The following is a 25,553-nucleotide window of genomic DNA, read 5'->3' as shown; positions in this document are numbered from 1 at the left end:
GGCCTCAGTCAGGTGATGCGGAGCGCGTGGACTTGCGGACTGAGGGTCGTCGTCTGTGTGTCTTTGAGCTCCTTCAATGTCTCTGAGTCAATTTCCTAAAAGGCGGGTATCCAGTCTCCTGGTGAGGCTGGCCGTGAGGGTCGGATTAGACGGGGCTCCTGGGCTGTGGGGCCGCTCTCAGGGCATGCCGCGCGCTGCGCAGAGAAGGCCACCAGGCTCGCTTCGTCTCCACAGAGAACGCTGGTTTCCACATTCTATGGGTAACTGAGCCCCATAGAAATAGCCAAAGGGGCTCTCTGAGTTTTTCTTTGGCCTTTTAAAGATGAGTGACTTGCCCAGGATCACAAAAACCAAGAGTCCCAACCAAGGACACGATCTTTTGTGAAATCAATGCTTTTCCCCTTTGGTCACCTGCCGTGGGCCCCACCTCTGCCACAGAATGCTTTGTTCCTGCTGCCTGGCTCCCAGGGGGCCCCTGCTCCCCAAGCCAAGGGCACCTCTGATGCCAAGACCCAGAGCTGCACACCTTTCCCTGCCAGGGTCTCCTTTCTCAGAGGTGCCGGGAGGTGTGGGTGACAATCACTTAGTCTGAGAAGTACGTGGAGCAGGGGCGAGAAGGCCAGGAGCTCTGGAGGAGAGGCCAGGCATGGGCAAGCAACATCCGTGTCTTCCTCCTTCCAAAGGCTGCCGCCCTCCTGTGAGTGGCCAGTCCCTGCCAGCAAGGTGACCTCACCAACAGGCAGGGCTGTGTTCCTCCTGCACCTGGCCCCCTTTCCTCCTGCCTGGAGACTCCCAGCACTGGGAACAACCCTGCCCACTTGGCCAACCCAGGGGCTGTAGATTTCGGTGTTTACTGCCTTTTTCTCTGGGTTGGAAGAGCTCCGACTGGCTACTATTTGAAGAACCTAGATGTACTTTTTGCTTATTATCAAAAAGATAGTCGCGTTCTTGCAAGACTAAATGAGGACTGGCCATCCTGGCCGCAAGGCTGTGCGCGGGCCCTTGTGTGTTGGGTGCTCACCTCCTAGAGCTCCTTCTCCCGGCCTTGGCAGCCAGCTGGCGCCTGAACCTCACCAGGGAGGGCGCCTGCCTTCCCTGAGCCCGTCTTGGTGGTCAGCTCCTCCCTACCTGCCTCTGCCCTGCACCCGAGGCGCCCTTGCTGTCCGTCTGTCTGGGTCTATATGCTGCATTTCCTTGTCTGGAAAGTGGAGTTCCCTGCTTGACGGTTGCTACGGTCTTTCTGCCTTTTCTCTTAAACAGCTTTTTTAAAGCCCCCAGGGATCCTTAAAAAAAAAAAAAAAAAAGGAATGCAAATGGAAATTGCACTGGGAGCTGAATGAACATTGTTGTGAGTCATGAGATCCTGGCCACTCGGGGACAAACTATTTTTTATTTTGGGTCCTATTTCTTCTTTGGCGTTTATTACACCTCTGTTAAACACAGCTCATGTGACACAGTGTTACTCATACGCAATCAGAGGAAAAGCTGTAAGTTGAGCCATTAGCAGGGCAGGGCAGCCCATTGTTAATAGCAGCCATTAAGGCTGAGGGAAATCGCTGTCTGCCGCCAGCCAGGCCTGTCTGCGGATGAGACTGGGCCTCTGCCGCAAGGGGGCTGGGCAGCGTGAGGGAAGGAGAATGGAATGCAGCAGCCCAGACCTCTTGAGCGAAGGCTGGGGGAAGGCAAGTTTGGCCCTGCCCAGGAAGGTGCAGAGCCCTCCTGCCTACTCAGGCCGCCTCTGTCCACCGTTCCTTCCAGGGGAATCACCTAACAGCTCACATCCAAGATCCGCTGCCAAGTCCATTTTGGCGGCAGAGAGGAAGCTCAGGATGCAAAACTTCCCACCCCAGAATGCAGCTGATGGTAGATTTACTCTGCCCAGGCTTTGCCATTAGACCTCAGGGTGCAGCGGCACATTTTATATAAAAGAGGCCCCACTGGATCCCAGCGAGATGCAGCACCACGGCCGCTCCCACAAGCCACTCAGAAGCCTGCTCGTTTGACGGGGTGGGTGAGTGGAAGGGGCTTGGTAGAGCCTGGCTTCTGTGAAGGGCTCGGGTCGCTCTGGAAGCAGAGGCCCTGGCCCATTGTACGGACAGTGCTGATTCGAGTGCAGACAGGACTCTTGTCACCAGGACCACATTTCCATTTGGAAGATGGACCACAGCTTGGAGGGTGGTCCCTGAACAGAGCTGCCACTGCCCTGCCCCCACCCTTGCCCACCCCTCTGGACGGTTGGCTGGTGGGGAGGTCGCAGCCCTGTCTGCCTCTCAGGTGGAGGCAGCAGAACAAGGTTTGAAAACCTAGCTGGATGGCCCCCAGATGACCTCCACGGTGGCTGGGAGTCAGAGCAGGGCTGGCAGTGACTGGCACTTGGGCACCTCCGCCCCGTGGATGCCTGGCTCAGGATAAGTGCCGGGGCCTGTCAGGAGGAGGCCCTGCTGACTCAGACCCGAGAGCTGTCTCCTGCTCAGTGTCTGCTTTCCCAGAACATCAGTCCTGGGCACAGGCCGAACCTGTCCCCTGCTCCCAAACCACTGTGCTGTCAGATCGTCTTGTCACCAGGGATCCGTGCTGGACTCTGGTCCTTCCTGCGTTCTGTGACTTGTCCCACCAGGAGCAGCTGAGCTCAGGCTCTCTGCTGGTGGCGCCATTCTGGATACTAGCACTACGTGGGGTACAGTCTGGAGTGAATTTAAAGGCCTCCGTGAGGCCTGGGGCACCGGCCACTCCTCAAAGCGCTTTCTCCCTGGTCCAGCTTTTGCAGAGCCTACACGCACTTCTCCATGTTACGTGGCTTCTCTGCCTCTGCTCCTGGCGCCTGCGCCCTGATAGGCCCGTGTATTTTCATACCTGCTGCAGTCGCACTGTGGCTACTCAGTTGTCTTAAAAGTCAGTCTTACGTGCCTATCGGTTCCTTGAGAGTCTGCCAGCTTGGACCTCAGGATTTCCTGTCAAAGACTGTGGGTTAGGATGATGGCCGTAGGGGTCCGTGCTGGGTTTGATGCATGTCTTACAGGATGGGGGGGGTGAAGTGTGGGACGGGCAGGAGGGACACTTGGCCTAGGCCACCCCCTCCTTGTAGTCCCTGCTCCTCTCTCACTGAGGGTTATCTCAAAGGGAATTACGGTGCCACCTTGGGCCGCCTGCTCTTTCCAGGTATACTGACGAGAATCAGGGGTTGGAAGGGCCGGTGCTGGAGAGGGGGGTTGAGTTGACTGAGGCACAGACTTGGCAGGGCACCTGGGGCCAGTTGGGCGAGCAGCCCATCTGCAGTGAAGGCCACGGGTCAAAGGAAGACCTCTCGCAGGCTTGTCGTTAAGACCAGATCTCCAGCCAGAGAAGTTTCATTGGGGAGCTGAGAAGGCAGCCGCCACCTGCCTTGTGTTGGTTTTGGCACCTTCAGGAAGGAATTCCTAAACCGATTTGCTCAGCGAGTCCTAGTGGATTCCTTTGTGACTTCCATGGTGCTGGGCCCAGGCTGCGCCTCTGCAGGCCGTAGCCAACCCTGCACAAGTTCCCAGGGTCACCGGGCAGAGCACCTCACCAGGATCCAGGGCGCTTCTATTTCAATGGTCCAGAAAAATCTGTTCCAATGTGGTGACTTCAAGACTGTCCTAAGACTGGAGGAGCAGAGGGCATGGGCCTCAGCTGTACGCACATTTTTCTACCATGACACTTGCTTTTCCTGTGTCCATGTTGCTGTCTCCTGGCGTGGTGCCCATCATGGGTGTTTCCTGCCCTGCCCCTCGAGTCCTCACACCGTGCCAGCAACCCGGGGCCAGCAGGAGCATGCAGTATCCCCTGCCAGTGCCAACCAGGCCTGGCTTGCACTTCACGCTGTAATTCAAGTCTGCTAATCCTCCTCTGTGGTAGGAAGAGAGGCCTGTTCTCTTAGATAAGCTGATTACTGTCTGGTGTGTGCTTCATGCCTAGCAAGAGTTGTTTATATGTGAAATTATTGCTGGTTGGGGTCCGTGCTTCCCACACTGAGGAAGCTTGGTCAGGGTGTCCACTTTACCTCAGGCCTGGGAGGAGGCTGCTTCTCTCACAAGCTCTGTGCTGGGGGTGAAATGTTTACTCTTCTTCTCTGTTAATGCATAGAACAGGTAAGAGATTCAGAGCCTGAGGCTTCTGGCCCCAGGACCCCTGCCAAAGACCACTGCCCAGACTCATTCCGAGGAGGTCTCTAGGGCGGTCTGCATGGTGTGCTGCCTTTAGGGAAGGCTTTGGGGGTGCAGTGAGCCAGCAGATGGCGGAGGGCCAGCCACGGGGAGAGGGTACCCGCCACCACTAAGAGTGCGTCTTACACTCGGGGATTCTCTTAGAAGCCACAGAAGCCTAAGAGCCCCTGGGCGTCCCCTGCCAGCGGCCTCCAGAGCGGGTGCCCCTGGTGACCGGCCTCTGCACAGCCCTGCTTCTCTGGGATGAGGTGCGTCTTCGGCGTGTCTGGGAGTTGAGGTGGCTGCCGTGTCCTGGGGACTCGTGCATAGCAATTCTTCCCCAGATGCAGAGCTGAGGTGCCGCTCAGCGGTGGCCTTCAAGTGTCTACGTCCCACGCACGCCGCCGCGTTGCCTGGGAGGACGCCAGGTGCTGAGTGAAGGTGGTGGGCAGCAGTAGCTCCCTGGCCTTGCCAGCGGGGGAGCGTTTGTGGGGTCTGTCTGTCTGACACAGGGTGAGCACTCGAGGAATGTGTGCTTTTGATTTAATGAGTGAATAGATTGGTTCACATTTCAGTGAAGGGGGGCCGACCCAGACAGCGTGCAGGCGAAGATCCTGGGCAAGCTTCCCAGTTCACGACAGGTGGGTCCCTGCTCTGCCCTTCCCGCCTCTTTCTCTGAGGCCAGCATTCTTGTCCCCAGCGTCCGGCCACTCCTTGGGTTCCTCAGCAAGTTTGCAAAGGCCCAGTGTCAGAAGGCACTGGGCACACGGCTCAGGAGGGAGGGTTGCTGGGCTGTCCTGGCTGCTAGGATCTAGATCCATGCTATGTCTCTGGATCTGTGGAGTCGTCGGGGCTGCTTTATTCCCTCCCCATTTTCCAATCTTGCACCCCCAACCCTACTCATCCTTTGAGGGAAGTGGTTGATTCTTGGAGATTCTTGAAAGTTCGTCAAATGCACACACTGAACCTGGAGAGCTTAAATTAATTTATACTTCTGAAAAGACCAAAAGGAGCCTCAAAGTGCGTTGTGCACAAACAGCTGTGAACAGTGACTGCAGAGTTCCACACCTTGTTTGAGGAAAGAATTATTTTCTAGATGTACTATGATTAGCTTTCCCTTGTTTAATTTTAGAGGATTAAAGAATCTATGGATTCAGCTTTCTGTTGTTGTATGCTGACTTGAGCTTCAAAATCCAGGCTGAAACTCAGGAACAGAAACCTGTGCTGGATCCTGGGATTTTCATGTGTGCAGGGGATTCTGGGATTGCCGTGTGAGGGGGGGATCCTGGGATTGCCGTGTGAGGCGGGGATCCTGGGATTGCCGTGTGAGGGGGGATCCTGGGATTGCCGTGTGAGGGGGGATCCTGGGATTGTCGTGTGAGGGGGGGATCCTGGGATTGTCGTGTGAGGGGGGGATCCTGGGATTGCTGTGTGAGGGGGGGATCCTGGGATTGTCGTGTGAGGGGGGATCCTGGGATTGTCGTGCGGCAAGGGGGAAAGGATGGAGGGATGTGTGATGGAGGCTGTTTTCCTTTTTCATACAAGGTGAGTAAATGCTCAGCTGTCAAAAGAACAATGGGAAACCCCTCCTTGAATTCACCTCAGTAGCTCTGAAATGATGCAGGGAATCTTTGGAGTGAAGAGGTGGACACAAGGGTCACATTCCATGGCCTGACCATGGAGCCCAGCTGGGCTGCACAGGACAGTGGTGCCCACCACACACCCAGAGAGGAGGGAAGAATCGAGACAGCCCCTTCTTTTTCTGCTCATAATTCCTTAGACCCCATCCCTGGAGGGCCAGTGACTGTCTCATCCCCACGTGCAGCGGCCGCAGAGTTCCGAGACCAGTAGCCTTGCTGTTTGCGAAAGTGAAATCTCCAGGCCTGCACCCAGGTCAGGCCCCGGGGTCCTCTGGAAGAGGAGGGCTGCAGAAGCATGACCACATGTTTGCAGAACCCTGCAATTAGTGGCTTATCTCCTAAGGTTGTCATGGACCCATCACCATGAGAGGATTTTTGAAGATGAAGAGATTAGGCTGAGATTTTCTGACCTTTCCAGTGTTCATGGGAAGGAGAGATGGGGCTGAGTGCACATTCATCTCGCCGGCAAAGGTACTTTCATTGTTGGAGGACCGTGTTGTGCCCTTCCTCTGGCTCGCCCGTGAGCCAAGGCATTCCAAGGCAGAGTCCTGGCTTGCAGATTGCGAAGACCACTGGGCCTGGAGGCCCACCTGCCGGGAGATGTTGAACCTATGCACAGGGTCTTGCCCACCGCCCGGTGCTGCCTGTTACACACCGCAACGGCTCAGCAACTCCCACTTCCCTCCACGCGTCATGCCACGAGGAGAAACCACATTCAGCTTTAAAAAACATGTGTCCAACCATGATTCTCGATGCTGTGGTGTGCAAGCAATTCTGTGACTTTTTTGGTTTACTTTCGTACAGAACAAGTTGAGGCCATTGAAGCTGGAAATCCACATGCATCCTTAATAGTTTTCTCTGGCTCAGAGGGGTGGAGCGTGGAGACACGGGGATCTGCAAAAGATGGCCAAGCAGTCTGCAATGGCCCCTGTCCTGGAGAACTGCCAGCTGCCCCGAAAGCCCCTCTGGTCTCTGCCACCACCTCTCCAAGACTGGAAGCAACGAAGGAGCCCAGTCCAAGTCAGTAGCAGACCTCCCTGTTCCTGTGCCATTCTGACTTGAGGGTGCCTCAGTTTCCCATCTGAATAAAGGGCCTAGTGATTCAGCAGGATGTTTACGTGTTGGTGAAATGGAATGGGCTCGTTTTCAAGAGCTGATTTGAGAAGTTTAATTCCCATAAGAGAAGATACCCTGGCTGCTTTTGCTCGCCACAGTCCACACATACATTCTTCATTTGTGCATTAGCTCCTCCCCAGGAGGGAAGCTTGTCTGACTTCTGCTGGATCTCCCAATTGAAGCCTAGGCCCTGGCAGAGAGTAGATGGTCAGTATGTTTGTTGGTGTACCTTTGACCGTGAGGCCCACCTGGTCCTTGGAGGAGAGGCACTGTTGTTGAAAGTGTGCGAGCTGAGAGAATTCTAACTGAGCTGTAAGAGTGTCCCTGGACATAAGCAGACATGACCTGTCTGCAGAGCCAAGCAGAGTGCTGCTGGAGAGCAGGCAGCATGGGAGGACCAGAGCAAACCCGGCTCCCAAGACTTCCGTAGGCCGTTCCCCAGAGCAGGAGCCCTGCTCAGGCCTCTGCTGAAGTGGGGCCCTGGTGTCCTCTCCACCTGTGGGCCTCACTGGTCACATAAGCACTGGCCCAGCTACAGCTGGCTAGGAGGCGCTGTGGTTGGCTCTGGAATGTCTCTCAAAGGTCACATTCCAGGGCAGCAGTGTTCAGAGGCGGGCCTTTGGTAGGGTCAGGCCCCAAGGGGCCTTAATTAATCAGTGGATTAATTTACTGATGGATTAGGTGGGTAAGGAGGGCTCTTCTTCTGGAAGCCAGATCTCTCTGCTGCAGGCCACCAGGAGGCCAGCACCTCTGCCCTATCACATGCTCCCAGCCATGATGTCCTGCCTGCCCACAGGCCAGGAGCCAGCAAGCCCAGTGACCATGCTCCAAACCTCTGAAACCATGAGCCAAAAGAAGTCTTTCCTTCTTTAAGTTGATGTTCTCAGGTGTATGTCACAGGGATGGAGAGCTGACCAGGCCAGAACTCTCCCAGGAATCCAGAGTGAAATACCATCAGAGTGCCTGCAAGGGCCAGGCCTTCCCCGCGCTGGAGAATGTTCACAGCTCTGGGATGTTCACAGCAGCTCTTGTGAGAGTTGGAGTGATGTCGGCTCACTCAGTGAGCGGGAAGACAAGATGCTTCGCTGGGAAATACAGCAGAAGGTTGCAAAGAGGGCCCAGCCCCAGGGAGCCACGACCTCAGAGCAGAGCCCAGCTGCTCCTCCTCCGTCTCCCTGTCAGCCACTGGCGGGGTTAGCCAGCACCCGTGCTGAACAGTTTTTGACGATGGCCCTAGGGACCGCTGTACGTCCACAGTGGTGGGTGCCTTCGGGTCAGGGTGCTTGGCGGGGCTCCATTTCCCACGTACAGGAAGGGTGGGCCAGAGGCCTTTCCCTCCCGGATCCCCTCCTTCACCAGGATGCAGAGGCAAGTGGAGACGCGAACTGCCAGCCTCCTGAAAATCAGAGCCTAATGGCTCCATCTGCTCCCGCGCCTTCCCCTCACGGCTGGCCCAGGGTCTGCTGCAGACGCTAAGTAGCACCTTATTCTTGATAAGGTGCAATCATTTACTCAAAATCCACTTCCTTATCGTGTCCCCTTGGAACCTGGAATCAGCATTCGAGAAGGGCTGCCCGGGTGGGATCCCGTGCCTGAGCTGGGTTGAAGGGGTTAAGCCCGTCGGCCATAGGCATTCCTGCTCAGGATTTCAGCCTCTGGGCTCTGCTGGGAGGAGGGGTGAAGGCCCCGTAGAGGACAGGAGGGAAGACAGAGCCACCCATAGGTCTCGGTCCCCAGGAAAGGGACAGGATCCTTGATGGGAAGACAGGACACGATGGCTGTGTGGACACCGCCTCAAAGCAGAGTTGCAGCTCACGCCCTCAGACACCATGTCTGCGGTGTTATTGGTCCTCATGAGACACTGTCTCTTTGGTGCCGAGACTAGCCACTGAGGGAACGGAAGAATCTGCATTCTGAGCCTCGTGATCTCAGCGTCCTCAGCGCAGCACGGCCCGGAGTCTGACTTAGGGGTTCTCATCCAGGACAAGAGTCTAGGTACCATGAACATTCAGGCCTGCCAGCCAGAGGCCAGGGTCCTTCAGAGGCCCCTGGGGAGTTCTAGGACGCAGCCAAGCTCCCTACTTGCCCTGCAGCCTCTCTGCCTGCGTATTCAGGCTCCTCAGCAGCAAGGCCTGTGCATGGGGGTTGTAATGAGCGGTGATGGATCACCCAAGGCTCCCTGAAGGACCCTGTGACCTCATGTGCATTTGCAAGATGACTGCCTGGGGTCACAGGTGTTGTTCGTGGTCATGGGAAAGGAAAGCTAATTGGCTCGTGTTTTGAAATGGACTTGGGGTGCCCATAAATAGACCCCGTGTCCTGCAGCCAGGGAGCCATGCTCAGCCCTGTGCGGAGGCGGCCTCTGCCGTAGGCAGGGCCCCTGGCTCTCCCTGTCCCGTGCTCCTGACGGTTCCACTGTAGTGTAGGAAGTCTCCCCTTGCCGGCGGCATAGAGGCACCAGCCTTAAGGGATCTGCTGGACTCCGCCTGTGGGCAGGATGCCCTCCTTGTCACTTTGGCAGCGGTGTGGTAGGGAGTACTGGGCTCGCCGAGCCCTTCTCCTTGCCTCCTAAGGGACACCTGCCGTGCCCTCTGCCTGCCTCAGCTCCACTTCCTGTTCCAAGCAGTTCTGGTTCCAGTGCAGAGACAAGCAGAGCTCAGGCAGTGCGTCGAGCACTGCGCCTCGTCCCTGACCCAGCCTGCGCTTCTGACTCGTCTTGGGTCCTCACCTGGCTGTCACCTGGCAGAGCTGTGCAGCCCGGCTCCCTGGGAGGAGACCCCAGGAGGGGCAGGGTGCCATCAGCCTTGGTCTCCTGAGAGGTGGACTTGGAAGGAGTCGTGGATTGCATAGGTGGAGTTGGACTGGATCATCAGGAATTCTCAAGGGCCCTCAAGGTCGACGGCTCATTGTGTGAGGGACCCGCCTGTGCATGACTCATCCTTTTTCAGGAACTGGGAGAGAGTCCTCTATGAACAAAATCATCTGTATTTCCAACTTTGTTCTGACGGAACTCTTTGGAAAGTTAGAAAACAAATATTTCTGCTACTATTTAGTTTTACAATATGGGCAGGAAAATTCCGTTGGTCACCAGGAGCAGGAAAGAGACTTGTCATCTTGAGGCGGTGGCCTTGCCAACACGGGAAGACGGTGGCCGTGCACAGAGAGCAGCTGCCGAGGGCAGCATGTCACGTTGCTGCTTCTCTGCCTCTCGGCAGAGGGTTGGCTGAGCCCTGAACCACCCAAAGGTCAACTTGGGCAAACTTCCTCCAACCGTGGTTGAGAACGAGGCCCTGTCTCTTCCGGTTACAAGCGTCCGGTGTTGGGGGAGGCTTGAAAGCAGCCCGTGTGAGCCCAGGCCAGAGGAGCGTGCTGCTTCCTGGCTCTGTAATGAGGGGACGCCTCAGTCTACAGAACAGTGGGTCCTTACCACATGGAGAAGCAAGCCCGCAGGGAGAGGGGACATGCTGGACGCCGCCCACTGCAGAGCACCGTTGACGCCTTGGCTGTGCTCGTTCCTGCTCAGCAGCCCTGGCAGCACAGGCGGGGGCCTGCTGTATGCACACGTGTGTGCTCATTCACTGGGTGTTTGTGTTGACGCGTGGCCTGCAGAGACCAGACTCTTGACCCTCAATGTGTCCTGCTTTTTCAGTCTTCCCAAGGGGAAATTTATCAATGGGTTCAGACTTAACCAACAGTTGAAAACCCACCAGTTACCAAGCATGACCTGCTTTTGCAAAAGCACCCTTACTTAATCCCTAATAAGACATGACATCGCTGATACTGCGTCACATCTTGGAGGTGAGGAAGTGGCTGGAAGAGCCCAGGCCTGGCGGCAGGCCTATAGCGCACTCTCCGTGCCGTGCCTCGGGCTGAGGGAGCGAGCCGGTGCACACACACAGGCTCTGCGGGGAGCAGAGCTCTGTGACGCTTTTGCGAAGACCAGGGATGGGCTAGGCACCCCACCGAGACTCCTTGCTGCAGGACATTTTTACCTTCAGGCAGGAGAGGATGGAGAACTTCTGCTCCCTGTGGGGACTCCTCTAGGAGAGACTCTTTACTCTTCAGCAACGCACAGCAAGCCACCTGCCACTGGCTCCAGGGTTCCCAAGCTGTTTAGCATGTAACCAGGGAGGGGACTGTTTCTCCTCATGGTCACTGTGGGCCCCTGCCGCAAGGCCCTCTCAGAGCACGTCCACGTGGGGGCACAGCTGGTGCCAGCCTCTCCCGCCACCCTCTCTAGGGGAAGGGGTCTCCCCAGCAGCAAGCAGGCTTCAGCGGTGAGGACCACGCAGGCAGCGGCACCCCTCCAGGGACGCGGGAGTACGCTGCCCAGCCCGGTCGCCTTGAGCTGCCAGCTGGCCGGAGGCTCGGTGTGCCAAGCAGGGAGCTGTGAGTGGGTCCATGCCTGTGCATTCCCTGGGAAGTGGAAAGTACGTGTGGCCAGAACCACAACCCAGCCCAGATAGAGGGGGGCGAGGAGGCCTGGCATCTCCTCTAGAGGAAACCCCAGACGTCCGCGGCAAAGGCTGCCAGTCCCGGGCGCACGGCCTGCCCCTTCTCACCCCTGTGCAGAGCTTCACAGAGCTCCACAGGCCACCGCCTGGTCAAGTGGGAGGACGCCACCCTGAGTCCTCGCAGGACTAGCTGGGGCCCACGGTCAGTGCTCAGCCTAGCTTGGGGTGTAGCACTGAGGCCCTCGGGCCGCAGAGTGGTTATAGTTTGCTAGCCCAGCAAGACGGAAACAAGAAGGGAAGCTGGGAAGACTAGCGGGCCTTCCATCTTCAAATCAAATCCCCTGAGGGCAGTGACACTTGAAGAGACCCACACAAAGTGCCATTCCACGTCTCAGAGCCCAGGGGACAGAGAGCAGCACTGGGCATCTGGGGGGGCTCCTCCAGGGTTTGAAGGTTGGTGCTGGGGTTGCTCGTCTGGAGAGGCTTCTGCAGGCCAACGCCAGCACCGGAGGGGCTGGAGGCCTAGGCAGGGGTGGCAGCCGGCCCCCGGGCACATCAGGAGTGCTGGCTGGCAGCTATAAAATAGGACATTGAATGGCTGCTCAGCTTTGCCATCAAAGACCCCAGGGGATTAAGCTTGGGAGTGAAGGGTGTCCATGGTCGCTGGCCTGAGCTCCCAGGCACTAAGGATTGGAAGATTCACGCCCTGTCTTGGGGTCAAGGGTCAAGTGCGTCACCGTCATCTCTCACCTGGAGAGGCTTCCTGTGTGCCGACAGGGCTGGGTTGTGGGCCGTAAAGCCTCCTGGAGGCAGGAGGAGCGGGTGGGCAGCCTCAGGGTCTTCCAGTGGTCAGCCTGCACCTCTGGAGCCCCACGAGTCCTCAGGCTTCAGGCAGCTGCCCTTCATGAAGGAGGGACTGGAGGAGACCCCAGCGCGGCTCTCGTCCTGAGTCACCTGGTGCTTGGGAGTCCGCGCCCCGCACCTCAGGAGGGCCTCGCCTTCCTTCCTGGGCCCAAGCATTCCTCAGAAGGTGCCTGGCCACCACCCACATGGCCCTCTGCAGCCGGGCTGGCTCTGGGCCTCCCAGCAGAAGGCACAGGCCCACTCTCCCCAGCACCTGAGCCCTGTCCCTGGTATGGAGGCTTGTTGGGGACTGGCCAGGCTGGGCTGGGGACTCGGGCCTTGCGCCAGTGGACTTTTGCCTGCTCAGAACGGGCAGATTTCAAAAGGCACATTTGACAGGTTTTGAAGTGGGTGTGGAAGAGGCGGCAGAGAGAAAGTGAGCCGGCTCAGCTTCAGAGGAGCCAGAGGAGGCGGGGGCAGGTACCCGCCCTGGGCTCCTGGCCAAGAGCAGGCGGGGACCTGGGGCAGCCACCCCAGCCCGCTATGCCTGCCACATGGCTCTTGGGAATGCCTGGAGCAGAAAATCGTTGCCAGACTCCACTTCCACCCAGAAGCCTCTCAGCAGCTCAGCCTTGCTGGTCAGATGGAGGTGTGAGGGGCATCCCAAGGCCAAGGTGTGGACAGAGAGCATTCTGGTGGCTCAGGGGCTGGGGACCTCACACCTCCATGTTCTGGGCAGGTTTCTTACAGAAGGAGTTCGAGCTCAGGTTTAAAACAGGATGAGGTAAAACTTCCTTTCTTTTCCTGGAAGTATGGACGGAACCACAGGTGCTCTTCCACTGAGCTAGAGTAAGCGAACAAACTAGCAAACAAACAAATTAAAATCAAAGTCAAAGTAGGCAAGTTGGGGCTGTGACGAGCAGTCTTCCGGGCAGCAGGAAGGGCCTTCTGCCACACGGCACAGTGGCTCTGCCCATGGAGAGGAGAGTTGGGGAGGGTGGAAGAGGACCAGATCCAAAGGAGTAACGGGACATGAAGACATGGGTCAGTGCAAAGAGCCCCTTCCCCCCGCCCGTCTGGCTGCTCCCTCTTGCAGGGAACGTCATGCCTCAGACATCAGAAGACAGCATCTGTGTGTGCATGGGCACTCCTGGGCCTCGCATCCGCCTTGGTGAAGTCACTTGGCCTTCACCACCTGCTCCGTGCACTTGGAACATGGCTGCACGTTTCATGGTGACACGGTTCAGCATGGGCAGGTCTTCTGTGAGCACAGGAACCAAGGCTCCCAAGAGCCAAGCAGTTCGCGGCGTTTTTAAAATTGCAAGGGCAGTCACTTCTGTCCCATCCTGTCCTCAGAGTCCCGTGGAGTGGGAAATGGCAGAGGACTTGGGCTGAGGCCGGGAGCTGCTCTCCCCACTGGACGCCTGGTGAGCAGAAGGCCCACCCTGTCTGAGGTCGGCACCTTCCCATCAAAGAGAGTGGCCTGCCCTCGGCACAGCCCTGCGGTGGCCGCCTGGCCTTTCCCACACCACCTGTCTGCCTCCTCCTCTGGCTGCTCTGTCCCTCTGCTCTGGACCTCTGGACTGGCCTCCCATCTGAAAGCCCCTCTGCAGCTCGGCCCTCCTGCCTCCCTGCCTGCCCTTCCTGTGGAGGTTTGACTGGGCAGGGGCATTTGCCCCAGCCCTGGACCCTGGAGACTGTGGGACCCTCCTGGCCAGCCGGTCCTTGGTGGGGAGAGAGTGCCCTCTCGTGGGCACTGGCAGGAGCTGCTCCAAGCAGCCCTTGGCCAAGGACAAAACAAGCCTCCCTGGGCGTCCACCAGGCCCAGCCCTCGAGTGCACCTTGGAGTCTGGTTTGCCCTTCTTGTGTGAAGGCAGGACTGAGCACCAGAAGGTGCTTGGGCGTGCCCCTCAGTGCCGTGGCAGCCTGCTCTCCAGAGTTTACCCAGGAATGGGCCCTGGGGCGAGCAATGCTGCAAGGTGAATATGACATCCACATTTTGAAAGGGCTTGGGACAATTTCTGCACTTACCTGCCTTGATTCATCTCGCATGAGGGGTAGATTCCTGGGAAGGAAATGCCTTCCTGGAGCCTCTTACCAAATGGGTTAATGATCTCAGTGGCAACCTGCGGCCTGCCAATCCCCTGGAGTCTGACATTTCCTGGTTGGTGGACAGTGCAGGCCTGCTGGCCGTGAAAACCATGTGCAAGGCATAAACAGGGATGGGGCCCTTTAAAACCTGCTCAGCGGAAGCCACGGGTCTGAGGAGGGCGGGCACGGGCGCCCATCAGAGAGGCAGGGACCTGATCATATGTGATGGTTGCTGGATTAGGTAACAGCTCCGCTGGCTGAAATTGGATCTCAGAGGATGAGCGTTAACATCTCTGGTGTCCTGGCAAAAGGTTCATTTGAGTCTTGCATGGTGCCGCTGAGATAAAAAGGAGCTTTTAAATAATCATTTTGTCTCCCACTCGCCTGAGCCGGGCTTCAAGCTGTAAATAGGTAGGATCAGTTCTGCTTAGGCACGTCGCCCTCTCGCTTATTTATTCAATGTCGGAGGGACTTTTCTTAACTGACTGGCAGAACAGTTCGTATGGGTGAATCCCAACGCCCGTTTTCACAGCGGTGGTTGGAATCCCCCAGCTCTGGGTTAAGCGATGAGCATGCTGTCCTCTGTCGGGCCCTCCTTCCCCACCCATAAGCTGCAGCCAGGCCCACCAGAACCAGAACCTTCTGTGGAACAGGGTGGAAGGCGCAGGACTTGTGCTGGGCTCTTCTCCTGCTCACACTGGTTCTCGCACGCGCTCTAGCCTCTTACGTCTCCGTGTCCTGAGTATGATTCAAACAGGGCCATTTGGAGCAACTTGGGGAGGGCTTCTGGGTGTTTTCTATTTCCCATCTTTCCATTCTTTTTTTTTAATTTTCAAAATCTCTGGTGAAACAATTACATTACTTTACTAATGACTCAGAGGCTACCTTTTTTTTTTTTTTTTTAATTTGTGAATGTCCCATAAACATCTTCGTTTGTAAAGCAATTACAATTCACCAGACGAACGCCGTATACCCCACAAGTGGATGCCCTCACCGGAGAGCCCCCTGGCCCACGGGTGGGAGGGCGGAGCTGCTGGACTCTGGTGCAGGTGCTGTGGCTGGCTGGATCCTTCCTGGCTCTTCGAGGGCCCTGATGCAGGAAGGCCCATGGTCACTTTGCACAGAAACCTCAGGTGGTGATCATGTGCTCCTTAGGGGACGTCAGAGACCTGAGCAAATGAGCTCAGGAGACAGGATCTGAGGCTGCGTCTTTATTCCCCAATGATCAGCTCTAGGGCCAGCTTCCCATTTGGTCTCCTGAGCCACCAAGGAGTCTTCCCTGAGAAAAGGCAGCTGTGGGGTCTTCCAGCCTGTGCCAGGATGTCAACAGGCTTCAGAACGTTAACAACGCGTGTGGGACGAGGAGGCCGCTGGGAGCGCAGCGGCGTGGGTCTCCGTCCCTCCTCTCCTCTCTCCCTCCTTCCTGCTCCTTCCTCCCCCTTCCCTCCTGCTCTTTCTGAATTCATCAAGAGCACAAGTGTCCCCTGCCCCTTGGGTTCTCTGTTCCTCGTGGCCACGGCTGGTCCACCCGGCGAGGTGCCCACCGGCTGCCTGCGATTCATGGGAGCGGTGCGGTGGTCTTCCCTCGGACCAGGGATTCGGACTTCTTTCCAAACAGCTTTCAGGTGGTGCCGGTCGTGCTCCTTGGGGGCTGGGAGCGTGGGGCCCAGCGGCAGTGCTGCTGGCGTCTCCTGAGATGGAAGGCCTGGACCTTGAGGAGTCCCCTGTCTCCTGAGGCAGCTGGCACAGCACGTCCCCCTGGGACTGGCCCGATGCGCCTGCCCTGAAAGAGCTCTTGACTCCCATTGCCCTGTGCAGCGTACCCACCAGAAACTGAGGCCCTCGGCCTCAAACATGACCAAACGCTGGCCCCCTGCTCAGCCCACAAGCACCGCTCTCCTTTGCTGTCCACCCAAAATCCTCTTCAGGTTTTTAAAATCAAAAGTCCCCCTCATGACCTCTCCTCTGAGCCCTGGCTGCTGACTCGAGCCCGGGGAGATGAGCACTTCCTTTTATGGCGGGCTGGACGCAGGCAGCAAGGGAGGACTGTCCGATTGGCTGGATCTCTGGGTCTCTTGGTCCAGGTCCCCCCTCACTCCGATGCCTGCAGTGTTTATAAAAATGGCCATCTTGTGATCTAAGAGTCCGCTCTGCCAGAACATCGCCTTCTCTGGACCTCTTGAAGGACTTATCGACGGGCCTCGCCCTCGCTTCCCACGGGACAGAGCCATGGTGGCCCGGAGCACATGGAGCCCAGGCCGGGAGGGAGACGTCCTAAGCTGGACCTAAGCTTTCCTCCATTACCTGGATTTGCCTCGCTCAGGCCATTTTGGAAATGAAAATTTCATTTAATCCAACATTACATTGAGAGTCAATGAGTAAAACTGGAAGCTCACGGAATTCTAAAATTAGAAATAAAGAAGGAAATGCTTTTCCTTCCATTGAAATTTGGCAGTTGGAAAATGAAAGCAAAAAATATATTCCACTGTAATTGATTTTTGCTGTTCTGAATTTTTATTCTGGTAAAAGTGCACAGTAGGCGCCTCACCATCCCGGCTCTGTTTTGCACGTGCAGGTCAGTGGTGTTGCGTGCTCCGCTGCACAACGGTCACCACAGCGCACCTGAGATTCCCACCTTCCCGGAGCTAAGCTCTGCCTGGTGCACCCACCTGCCAGCCCCAGCCTCCCAGTCTCTGCCTTCAGGAGGCTGGCGATGCGGAGGTCTGTGTGGATGGAGTGGAATTAGCTCTGAGTAGAACCGGCCTCCCCCACACTGCCCTCCCGGGCCCTTCTGCCACTCCTCCAGTGTCCGCCACTCCTTGGAGGCCAGGGCTGAGGCTGGCCCCTGCACCTCCCAGGCTGGAATTCTCCCCCGGCCTCTGCTCACCTGCCTTTCTCTCTTTTCTGTAGTGCTGAGTATCCGGGGAGCCCAGGAGGAGGAGCCCACGGACCCTCAGCTGATGCGCCTGGACAACATGCTGCTGGCTGAGGGGGTGGCCGGGCCTGAGAAGGGCGGTGGTTCTGCGGCGGCGGCGGCGGCAGCAGCGGCTTCCGGAGGGGCAGGCTCGGACAACTCGGTCGAGCACTCGGACTACAGGGCCAAGCTGTCGCAGATCAGGCAGATCTACCACACGGAGCTGGAGAAGTACGAGCAGGTAAGCAGGCCTGGGCCGGGGCGGGCACAGAGTTGCCCCTGGGGCCAGCTTTGCTGCAACAGGCACTGTGCCCAGCACTTCCTACCTGGCCAGAGAGCCCAGTTGAACCAGAGGCACGGAGTCCCCGGGCCTAACCGTGGAAGACCAAGGCACTCGGTGGAGACACAGAGCTTGTGAAGCTGTGAGTGGTGGTCTCAAGAAGCCCCAGTGCCCAGCAGGAACACCAGCACCGGGCACTCTGTGGACACTGGCCATGTGGAGTGGCTCAGGCCTGTCTGGTGTTGGGCACGGCACGGCCACCGCCGGGCCCACAGGAGGAAGGAGGCTCCCCTGCCCTTGGTTGTCCCTTGTTCAGGACGTTCTCCTTTTTATACAGTGCATGGTGTGCAAGAGGGCGCACCTCTTCCTCCTAGGAGGGGCACCCAGGAGACCCTGGAGCCAGGTGAGCCCGGAGAGCAGGCCTGGCGGGCGGCTGCACACTGCCCTGAAAGCTGCAGGTGCCCGCTGGCCACCAGGAGGAAGGACCACGGACGTCCCCTGAAGAGGGGTGGGAAAGACTGTCCAGCACCATTTGCAAGCGTGGCGTCCTGGTCACCCTGCAGAGCTCGGCTGGAGAGCCCAGGCAGATCGAGCTGGGCTCCGTGGCCCCCATCACGCGGGCAGCCTGCGCAGGAGGTGTGGCTTCAGAGCCGCGGCTGCCTTCAGCGCCTCCTCTGGGGTGCACAGGGCGCTGAGGTTCCACCCGAACTGCCTCTCGTCCAATGTTAGCTTCTCTTTTCCTTATTTTTTATGGATCAAAAAGGAAAGGAGAGGAAGAGCCAAAGGTAGAAACCCCTCTCCAGCCCACATAGGTGGGAGGCAGATGAAACTTAATAGAGACTTTAAGTTTTAAAATAGAAATAGGCATTTTAAAATGTAAAGTGAGAAGGTTTCATTACAGCACTCCTGTCCCCCCATGGAAGATCTTCCTCCGAAGTCGCTTCTGCCGCGGGGACAGACAGCGGGAAGCTCGCAGCCGCGCAGGTGGAGTTCTGCCATTCCCGGGGTGGAAGGGAAGGGAGCGAGGAGAGCAGGCCTGCTGGGCACGCAGGTCCCCCTGCACCTCCTGCCACGGAACCTGTGTTCTGGGCACAGCTCGGCTCATCCCAGGGCAGCCAGAGCTGCCAGCTGATGCGCCTGGACAACATGCTGCTGGCTGAGGGGGTGGCCGGGCCTGAGAAGGGCGGTGGTTCTGTGGCGGCAGCGGCAGCAGCAGCGGCTTCTGGAGGGGCAGGCTCGGACAGCTCGGTCGAGCACTCGGACTTCAGGGCCAAGCTGTCGCAGATCAGGCAGAGGCGAGATCTCGGGCCTCGGTTCTCCCTTCTTAGGGTTCTTCTGTACCTCCACCAAGATGCCGGCCTCTGGCCTGGCCTCTGTCTAGACCAGGAGGGGAGCTGGAAGCATTCTGGGGCGGGAGCACATCAAGTCCGAGCTGCCGGAAGCTGACTGTATCCTGGCTCAGAATGCCTGCAACACAGAGGGACAGACTGACTCCCCCACTTAACCCCTTTGTCACTCTGTCCTCGTCTGAGCAAGTGAGATCCATCAGCAACAGCGTGTCCCCACCTCCAAGCTGTGGCTGCCCTTGCTCCTCAAGGCAGTTGTGGGGCTGGGCACCCAGGACAGGAAGAGCAGTCACATTCCATGCAGGGTAGGGAGTGGAGAGCAGCGGTCAGGAAGTCCCCAGGTCACTCATCCAGAAAGTGTGTCCTAGGCGCTGGTGTTTGACCCTTGGCCCAGGGCTCCCTTGGAAAATGCAGGCTGCCCCTGAGAACAGAGTGTGATATCTGGTGCCCTCTGTTACCACCTGGCCTAGGTGCTGGCAACCGAGACCAGCCAGGGACAGAAATGTTCTCTTGAGGAACTTCTCTCGGGTGCCCACCTATTCTAAATACTGAAGGTGTTGGAAATTGGAAACGTAAGAACAGTCATGCACAGGGAGCAAATTGTGGGCATACGGTGGTAGGCGTTTGTATTTATTATTTTAGAAAGTACCCAAGCAACCGTTCCTTATTTGTGTGGACACTTTCTGCTTGATAATTTATTAGAATCAGCTGTGGTCAGCGACAGGAAGTGGCAGGTTGTGGAGAGCTGATGTGTCTGAGATGCGTCATCCTCATCTTTCTGGGACCACTTCTCGCGGGGGCTTTTTAAAAGCAGGAAACCCCAATCAAGCAGAACATCACCTCCAGCCTAGCAGCTCCTGTGCAGAATCGCCAGGTCTGTTGTTTACCAGCTGATGCCTTGGCTTCATTTTGATTTGGGATTGGTGGTGGCAGATGACCACAGAAAAATCGTCTGTCGTGACCCTACTCAGCACAGCCTCCAGAGCCTGACGCAGACGGCGTGTTTCACCTGAGGCTGTTAGATACAGAAGCTTCTGGAGGCTTCCCTGGGTGGAAAGAGGGCTCCGTTCGGGAGTGGGATTGAGAAGCGCACGTTCAGCAGGTGCTGTTGGTGGCTAAGGTGTTCCGGAGCTGGCTTGTTCAGGTAGCCAGAACCATGGAGTCAGGAGCCTGAACTTATTCCCAGTGCTGTTTGTGAGAATGAGCCTCCTGTAGCTTTGCGGGATTCCCCAGCTTTCGTGAAGAATGCCGTTGCCAAGACTCGCTCTCTAATGCTGAACGGCTAAGCAGCCTCCAAGATCCTTCTTGCTTTTGGTCATGAGACTGCAGCCAAGTCCAGTGAAGGACTGGAGGGAGGGAGTCCTGGAGAGCAGGATGCAAGCTTGACCTCTCTGCCATGGCCTCCCTGAGAGGCCTTCTCTGGTCGATCTTCCCCAGACCTCCCCTGTGCTAGAACCTGGAGCCTGTGGGGTAACAGGAGCTCCAGGTGGCCTTCCTTCTGAGTCTGTTGTAGAAACCTTAGGTCGGTAAAGATTCTACTTCCTCCTGCTTGTAGCCCAGACCCTGCCCCCTGTGCTGTTGAGACTGCCTGACCTGGTAGAAGCAGCCCGCTGTGGGGAACTGAGGCCGGGCTGTGGGATCGGCCCTGGAGCTGGATCGCTGTGTTCTGGCCATGGCGACCTCTCTGCTGGATGCTGTCGCTCCTGGGCTGCTGTTCAGCAGCTGTCTTGCTCCTCCTCTCTGTGTGTGTGTTGACCCCACAGCCAGCTCAGTGCAGAACAGCAAGGCCCAGCATGAAACGCCCTGACCGGACCTTGGGTATCGTGAGTTCATAGTGAAGCAGTGTGGCAGGTTTCATTTCTCTCTTCACTGTACCGTTCTGGGGCTGAGGCTGGGTGGGGACAGCTTCTAGTAGAGAGCTGTGTTTGTGTCAGCATTCCTGAGTGGAGAGAATTGCTAAGGACCCCAGGTCTGCCTCTGTCTCAGCCACCGCTGTGGGATGGAGAGCGGTGTTCGTCACCACCGTCATTTCCACCAGAAAGGAAGCCGAAGCCTGGGCAGGTTCGCCCAACCACCGTGGTGGGTGGGTTTCCCAAGGTGTCTGCGTCCTGAAGTCACAGTGGTGGCAGGAATCTGCAGGGCCAGGCACACACAGGGACTCCCTTGATCTCTGCCGCACCCTTAAGGTTGTCACCCTTCTCCAGTAAGGAGACAGAGGCAGAGGGGTTGAGGAACTTAGAGACCCCCACGCCTGAGCCCCAGGGCAGCACCAGGCAGCCCGGCTCCTCCCAGCCCCTCCAAGTCCAGGTGAGCAGCTTGCTCCATCCGCAGGTGGCTGTGCTCAGGAGCTCGCACCGCAGGACACGCCAAAGGGCTGGGAGTAAGCAGAGCCCATCTCCATGTGTGCAGGGGCCCTGCACAGGGCGAGGAGTCACCTGAACGCTCCCAGGGCTGGCCAGATGGGCTGCTGCTCTCCCGTCCAGAGGCAGCCAGTGGGCACATCAGCATCTGCCCTAACCACTGAGCTCTGCGACTCCTTAGATTAGCGGTATGCGCACCACTGTGTCCTCGCTGCACCGTTGGCATGTGTAAAGGCTGGCGGGCAGCGGTGCCAACAGGAAGGGTGCTTTGCTGTTGATGCTTTTGAGTTGGAGCCTTTGAGCTCAGGTGTCTTGAACTTGCTCATTACAGACCTGATGCAGTGTCAAGCAAAGCTGAGTAAACTTGTGGAAGAGATGTTTCATTGACTGTTCAGCTAAAGAAATCAAACAATGGATGCCAACCAAGGGCACCAGTCTTTGGAGGGATGAGTTGGCTCCAAAGACTGTGGCCTGTAATTTGAAGCATCTAGGCCCTGCTTCTGCCTCATTTTGCTTGCTGTGTGCCTTTGGAAAAGACTCTTTGCCTCTCTAGGACACGGTTTCCCAATTGTAAAATAGGGAAGTAAAGAAATTTGATTTTCCAATTTCACTTCTGATATGTTGTTCTATAACCTGAGAGGATCCTTCGGGGTAGTTCCTGAGTCCTCTAAACCTTGTTTTGAAGCATTTTGTAAAGTCCCTGGGGACTGCCTCCTCCTGTGTTGTGGTGTGTGGATTCTTAGCAGGAGGCCGGGGCTGTGGGGGTTAACGTAAGACTGGAAGTGGTTGATGGGAAATTTCCCAAAGTCTTTCCAAGGCTTTTAACTCCGTGAGTCCTCTTGAACCCTTTGGGTTATTTATGCATCCCCAAATTGGATATTTGGAAGCCGCACCACATCAGCTCCTGACGCCTTGGCCCGGGCCCTCCCCGTGGCCGACGCTGGGCTGAGGGTAGTGAAGTGAGTTTTGTATTAGCATTTATGTAGCCTCATCTTTCACTGTAGCCAAGTCGAGGAAAATAGTCAACTAAGGATTTTCTTTTCCCTTAAATAATCGAAATTATGGCCCAAACTTGGAGCCATGGAGCTAATAGGAGCTCCAGGCAGTCAGTGGTCCCTCCGTCTGTCGCCACAGGATGTGGCTTCCTCCAACTCCCTTCACCACGCGGGCCCTGGCAGAGCCGCCAGCCTAGGCGCGTGGCCCACGGCCCTCAGGGACCCCTTTGTGTTCCCCACTGCAGGCCTGCAACGAGTTCACCACCCACGTGATGAACCTCCTGAGAGAGCAGAGCCGGACCAGGCCCATCTCCCCGAAGGAGATCGAGCGGATGGTCAGCATCATCCACCGAAAGTTCAGCTCCATCCAGATGCAGCTCAAGCAGAGCACCTGCGAGGCCGTCATGATCCTGCGTTCCCGGTTTCTAGACGCAAGGTGAGTCCCCTGGGGCCGTGCTGGCCTCTTGAGAGCCGCCCAGCGGGGCCAGGCCCTGTGGTGGCCCTCTTGAACGGCTCCGGCTTCACCACATGCACGCTGAGCCAGGCCTCGGCCCGAGGACGGCTCTTGGGTCTTGTAAGTGCAGGCGGCCAGAACGGTGGGCCAAGGCGTCAGGCAGGCAGGGAGGACAGTGCTGGGCAGCGGCGGGTTTGGGCGACTCGTTCCTCCTCTGCTTCTCCCTCTGGTGAGCCCCAAGGACGCCAGCTCTGGGGCAGGGGTTGTTCTCCCAGCACTGAGGACCTGCCTCACATGCATCTCACAACCGGGGCCTGTGGACCACTGACCAGCAAGCAGCGGTCAGCATGCTGTAGTGGCACCTTCTCACAGACCTCGGCGGGCTTCCGGGGAAGCTGGGATCTCCCCGCACTACCCAGAGGCCACGAGGCAGCTCAGTTCAGCTCAAAGCATGCTTGTCAGTCGATGGCTGTGTGCTGGACTCTGGGCTGTCTCAGAAGTTCAAGGACAGGGAGGCCTGTTCCCTCGGGCATAGAGAGGAAGGTGGTGGCCTGATGAGAACCCAGCTAGTGGGCGTTTTCTATCTGGCACGCTGACTGTGGCCTTGTGAGCTCTATGCACTCAGCTGAAGAAAACACCCTATGAGGGTCCTTTCAGATGCACAAGAACTGAACGAAGGACAAGCCACCAGGCACTGGCTGCCCTGCACTGGAGCCTGCGGGCTGCCCCAGTGCCCTTGCACTCCATCTGCTGCTGGTATCTAGCTCGCAAGATGGTGATGGCCACGCCTCGTCCACGCTGGAGGAATGTTTTGATACCTGACCTGCCAGATGCGTGCTCTGCAGCTCATCCTAAGCAGGTGCCATGACTCGCCACCTCGCCTCCGGGGGTAGCCCCTCCTGGTGCTTTTGCGGGGTGTGGGCTGTCTGGTTAGGACACCGCAGGACCGTGGTTTTGTCCCTTTCAACCAGACAGAAAGGTTCGATGCTGTTCTTGGACCCTGGAAGTCGCCCCTGTCCAGCGCTCAGCCGCTTCCCTCCGCAGTTCTGGTTCCTTGGTCCCCAGGCCCCGGCCTCTCCCCGCATACATCTCTTCCGTGTGCTGGTTGCGTGGAACACGCAGTGAGGACACCAGCTCACAGATCCTGTCTCTGAGCCACTGGGATTCCACAAGAGGCAGGAGCAAGGGAAGAGAAGGTAGCGTCTCTGGCTGGGCCCAGCGAGGCAGTGGGAGTGTGCAGTCGCTGGCCGGGACCCTCCGTGCGGCCCCTCCGCCCACCCCCAGCCAGCCTGGCCGCTTCTGTGCAGCCTTCCGCACAGTGCAGAGCGGAGGGTGGCGGCCTGCCTGGGCCCTTCCTGCGCTGTAGCCCGCAGGCTGCCTGTGCCGCTCATGTCCCCATGGCAACCCCCTAGTTAAAATGCTGGAGTTGGCATTTATGTTGGCAGAGGTTGAAAAGAGAAAAGTTGGGCCCAGACTGGGTTCTTTTCAAGAAAGAGGTGGGAGAAGAGGGCTGAGAGAATCACTGTCTCACCGGATTTCTTCCTGCGTAATTCCCCGTGCCCAGCTGAAGGTCAGACTCCAGGAGACGTCAGGCGAGGTGAGACTTGTACACGGTGCTTCCTCCTCCTCCAGCCCCTGCCTGGACTGTTCGCGTTGGCACCAGAAGGACAACTGCTTTCAGACAGGGTCTCTTTCTCGCTCTGGCTGTGACCTTTGAATCATTGCGTCTGAGCCAAGATCCAAGTCTGAAGCCCTGACCCGTGGTGAGGCCATGGTCTTCTATTTTGTGGCCGTGCCCATTATGGGAAGCGACATGGCCCCACATGCAGCCAAGTGGAGCAAGCGCCTCTCCAGATCAGAAGCAAACGTCTGCTCAGACTCGCCAACAGGGGCGGCCACCGCCCGTCCACCAGCGTCACTCGCGGTGTCTGCAGGAGGGAGAAGCAGACCTCAGAACACATCCAGCTCTCGGCCGAGGACCTGCTACTCAACAGGAGCCTGATGGGCAGGGCCTCATCCAAAAAGATTTCATGGAAGACGAATAAAACACAAAGAGGGCTCGCCTTGATAACAGGATTAGCGCCTGCCATCCAGTGGGTGGTGCGGTCCACCGCTGCTACTTTGTTGTGGGACACGCCTTGTGTTCGCCTTCAAATGCTGTGTCACAGATTAGCACAGATTTAACAGTTAAGACAACCTTTTCTGCGGGTGGGTCTGGGCCTGGCTCCACAGGGTCCTCTGCTCTGGTCCGCAACGCGGAGAGAGAGGAGTGGTCTGCTCAGGCCGAGGCCCAGCTGCAGTTCAGGGTCCTCTCCTCTAGCTGTTGGCAGAACCCGTTCCCAGACACCTTCCCTCTGTGTTCAGGCCGCAGTGGCGCTGGCCTTCCTGGTGGCCGGCAGGAGGAACTCTGCCTTAAGGCTGACTTACTCCAGGTCAGCTGACTGGTCACCGGTCAGGAGCCATGTCCCTTTGTGGTCCCATCCCAGCCACTCACCAGGGAGGACCAACACGCCAGGATCAGGACCTGGGTCTCTACCCCTGCTTCTCAGCAGAGGCCTGGGCTGGGCTTGTCCTACTCGGGTCACATCTCCATCTCTCGTTGACTGGACTGGCAGGAAAGTGGGACATGGAAGTTCCACCCGTTCGTTCCTCAGCCTGGAACTCTCTTCTCTCCTGCTGTGCGCCACAGAACCAGGTATCGCTCAGGATGAGAAAAAACGCTTTCCTTTAAGAAAATGAGAAACTTACTAACCCAAATCGTTTTCCAGCATAAGTCGTAACGATGTCTCTGTACCATGTTGTCCGAGAGAACAAAGCCAACGCAGACTCCCACCTCTGCTCTGGAAGGGAGTCACTGAAGAAGGGGACGCAGCAGAGCAAGGGCAGCCAGCCAGGTC

The 25,553-nt window shown here is 57.5% G+C and overlaps 1 protein-coding gene across 2 annotated transcripts in view; it reads left to right on the top strand.

The window, feature by feature from the left end:
• The window catches only part of PBX1 (PBX homeobox 1), a 267,263-nt gene that overhangs the window by 204,685 nt on the left and 37,025 nt on the right, over positions 1-25,553 (top strand). For both annotated transcript variants that reach the window (XM_079107940.1, XM_079107939.1), the window contains exons 3-4: positions 17,218-17,462; positions 22,448-22,638. In XM_079107940.1, the coding sequence (XP_078964066.1) occupies positions 17,218-17,462; positions 22,448-22,638 (436 nt within the window). The remainder of the gene's footprint in view (positions 1-17,217; positions 17,463-22,447; positions 22,639-25,553) is intronic.

The sequence above is a fragment of the Sciurus vulgaris genome (assembly GCF_902686455.1).
Source record: "Sciurus vulgaris genome assembly, chromosome: 12".
In the NCBI taxonomy this organism is placed as follows: Eukaryota; Metazoa; Chordata; class Mammalia; order Rodentia; family Sciuridae; genus Sciurus; species Sciurus vulgaris.
This window is presented reverse-complemented; position numbering and strand designations above follow the sequence as displayed.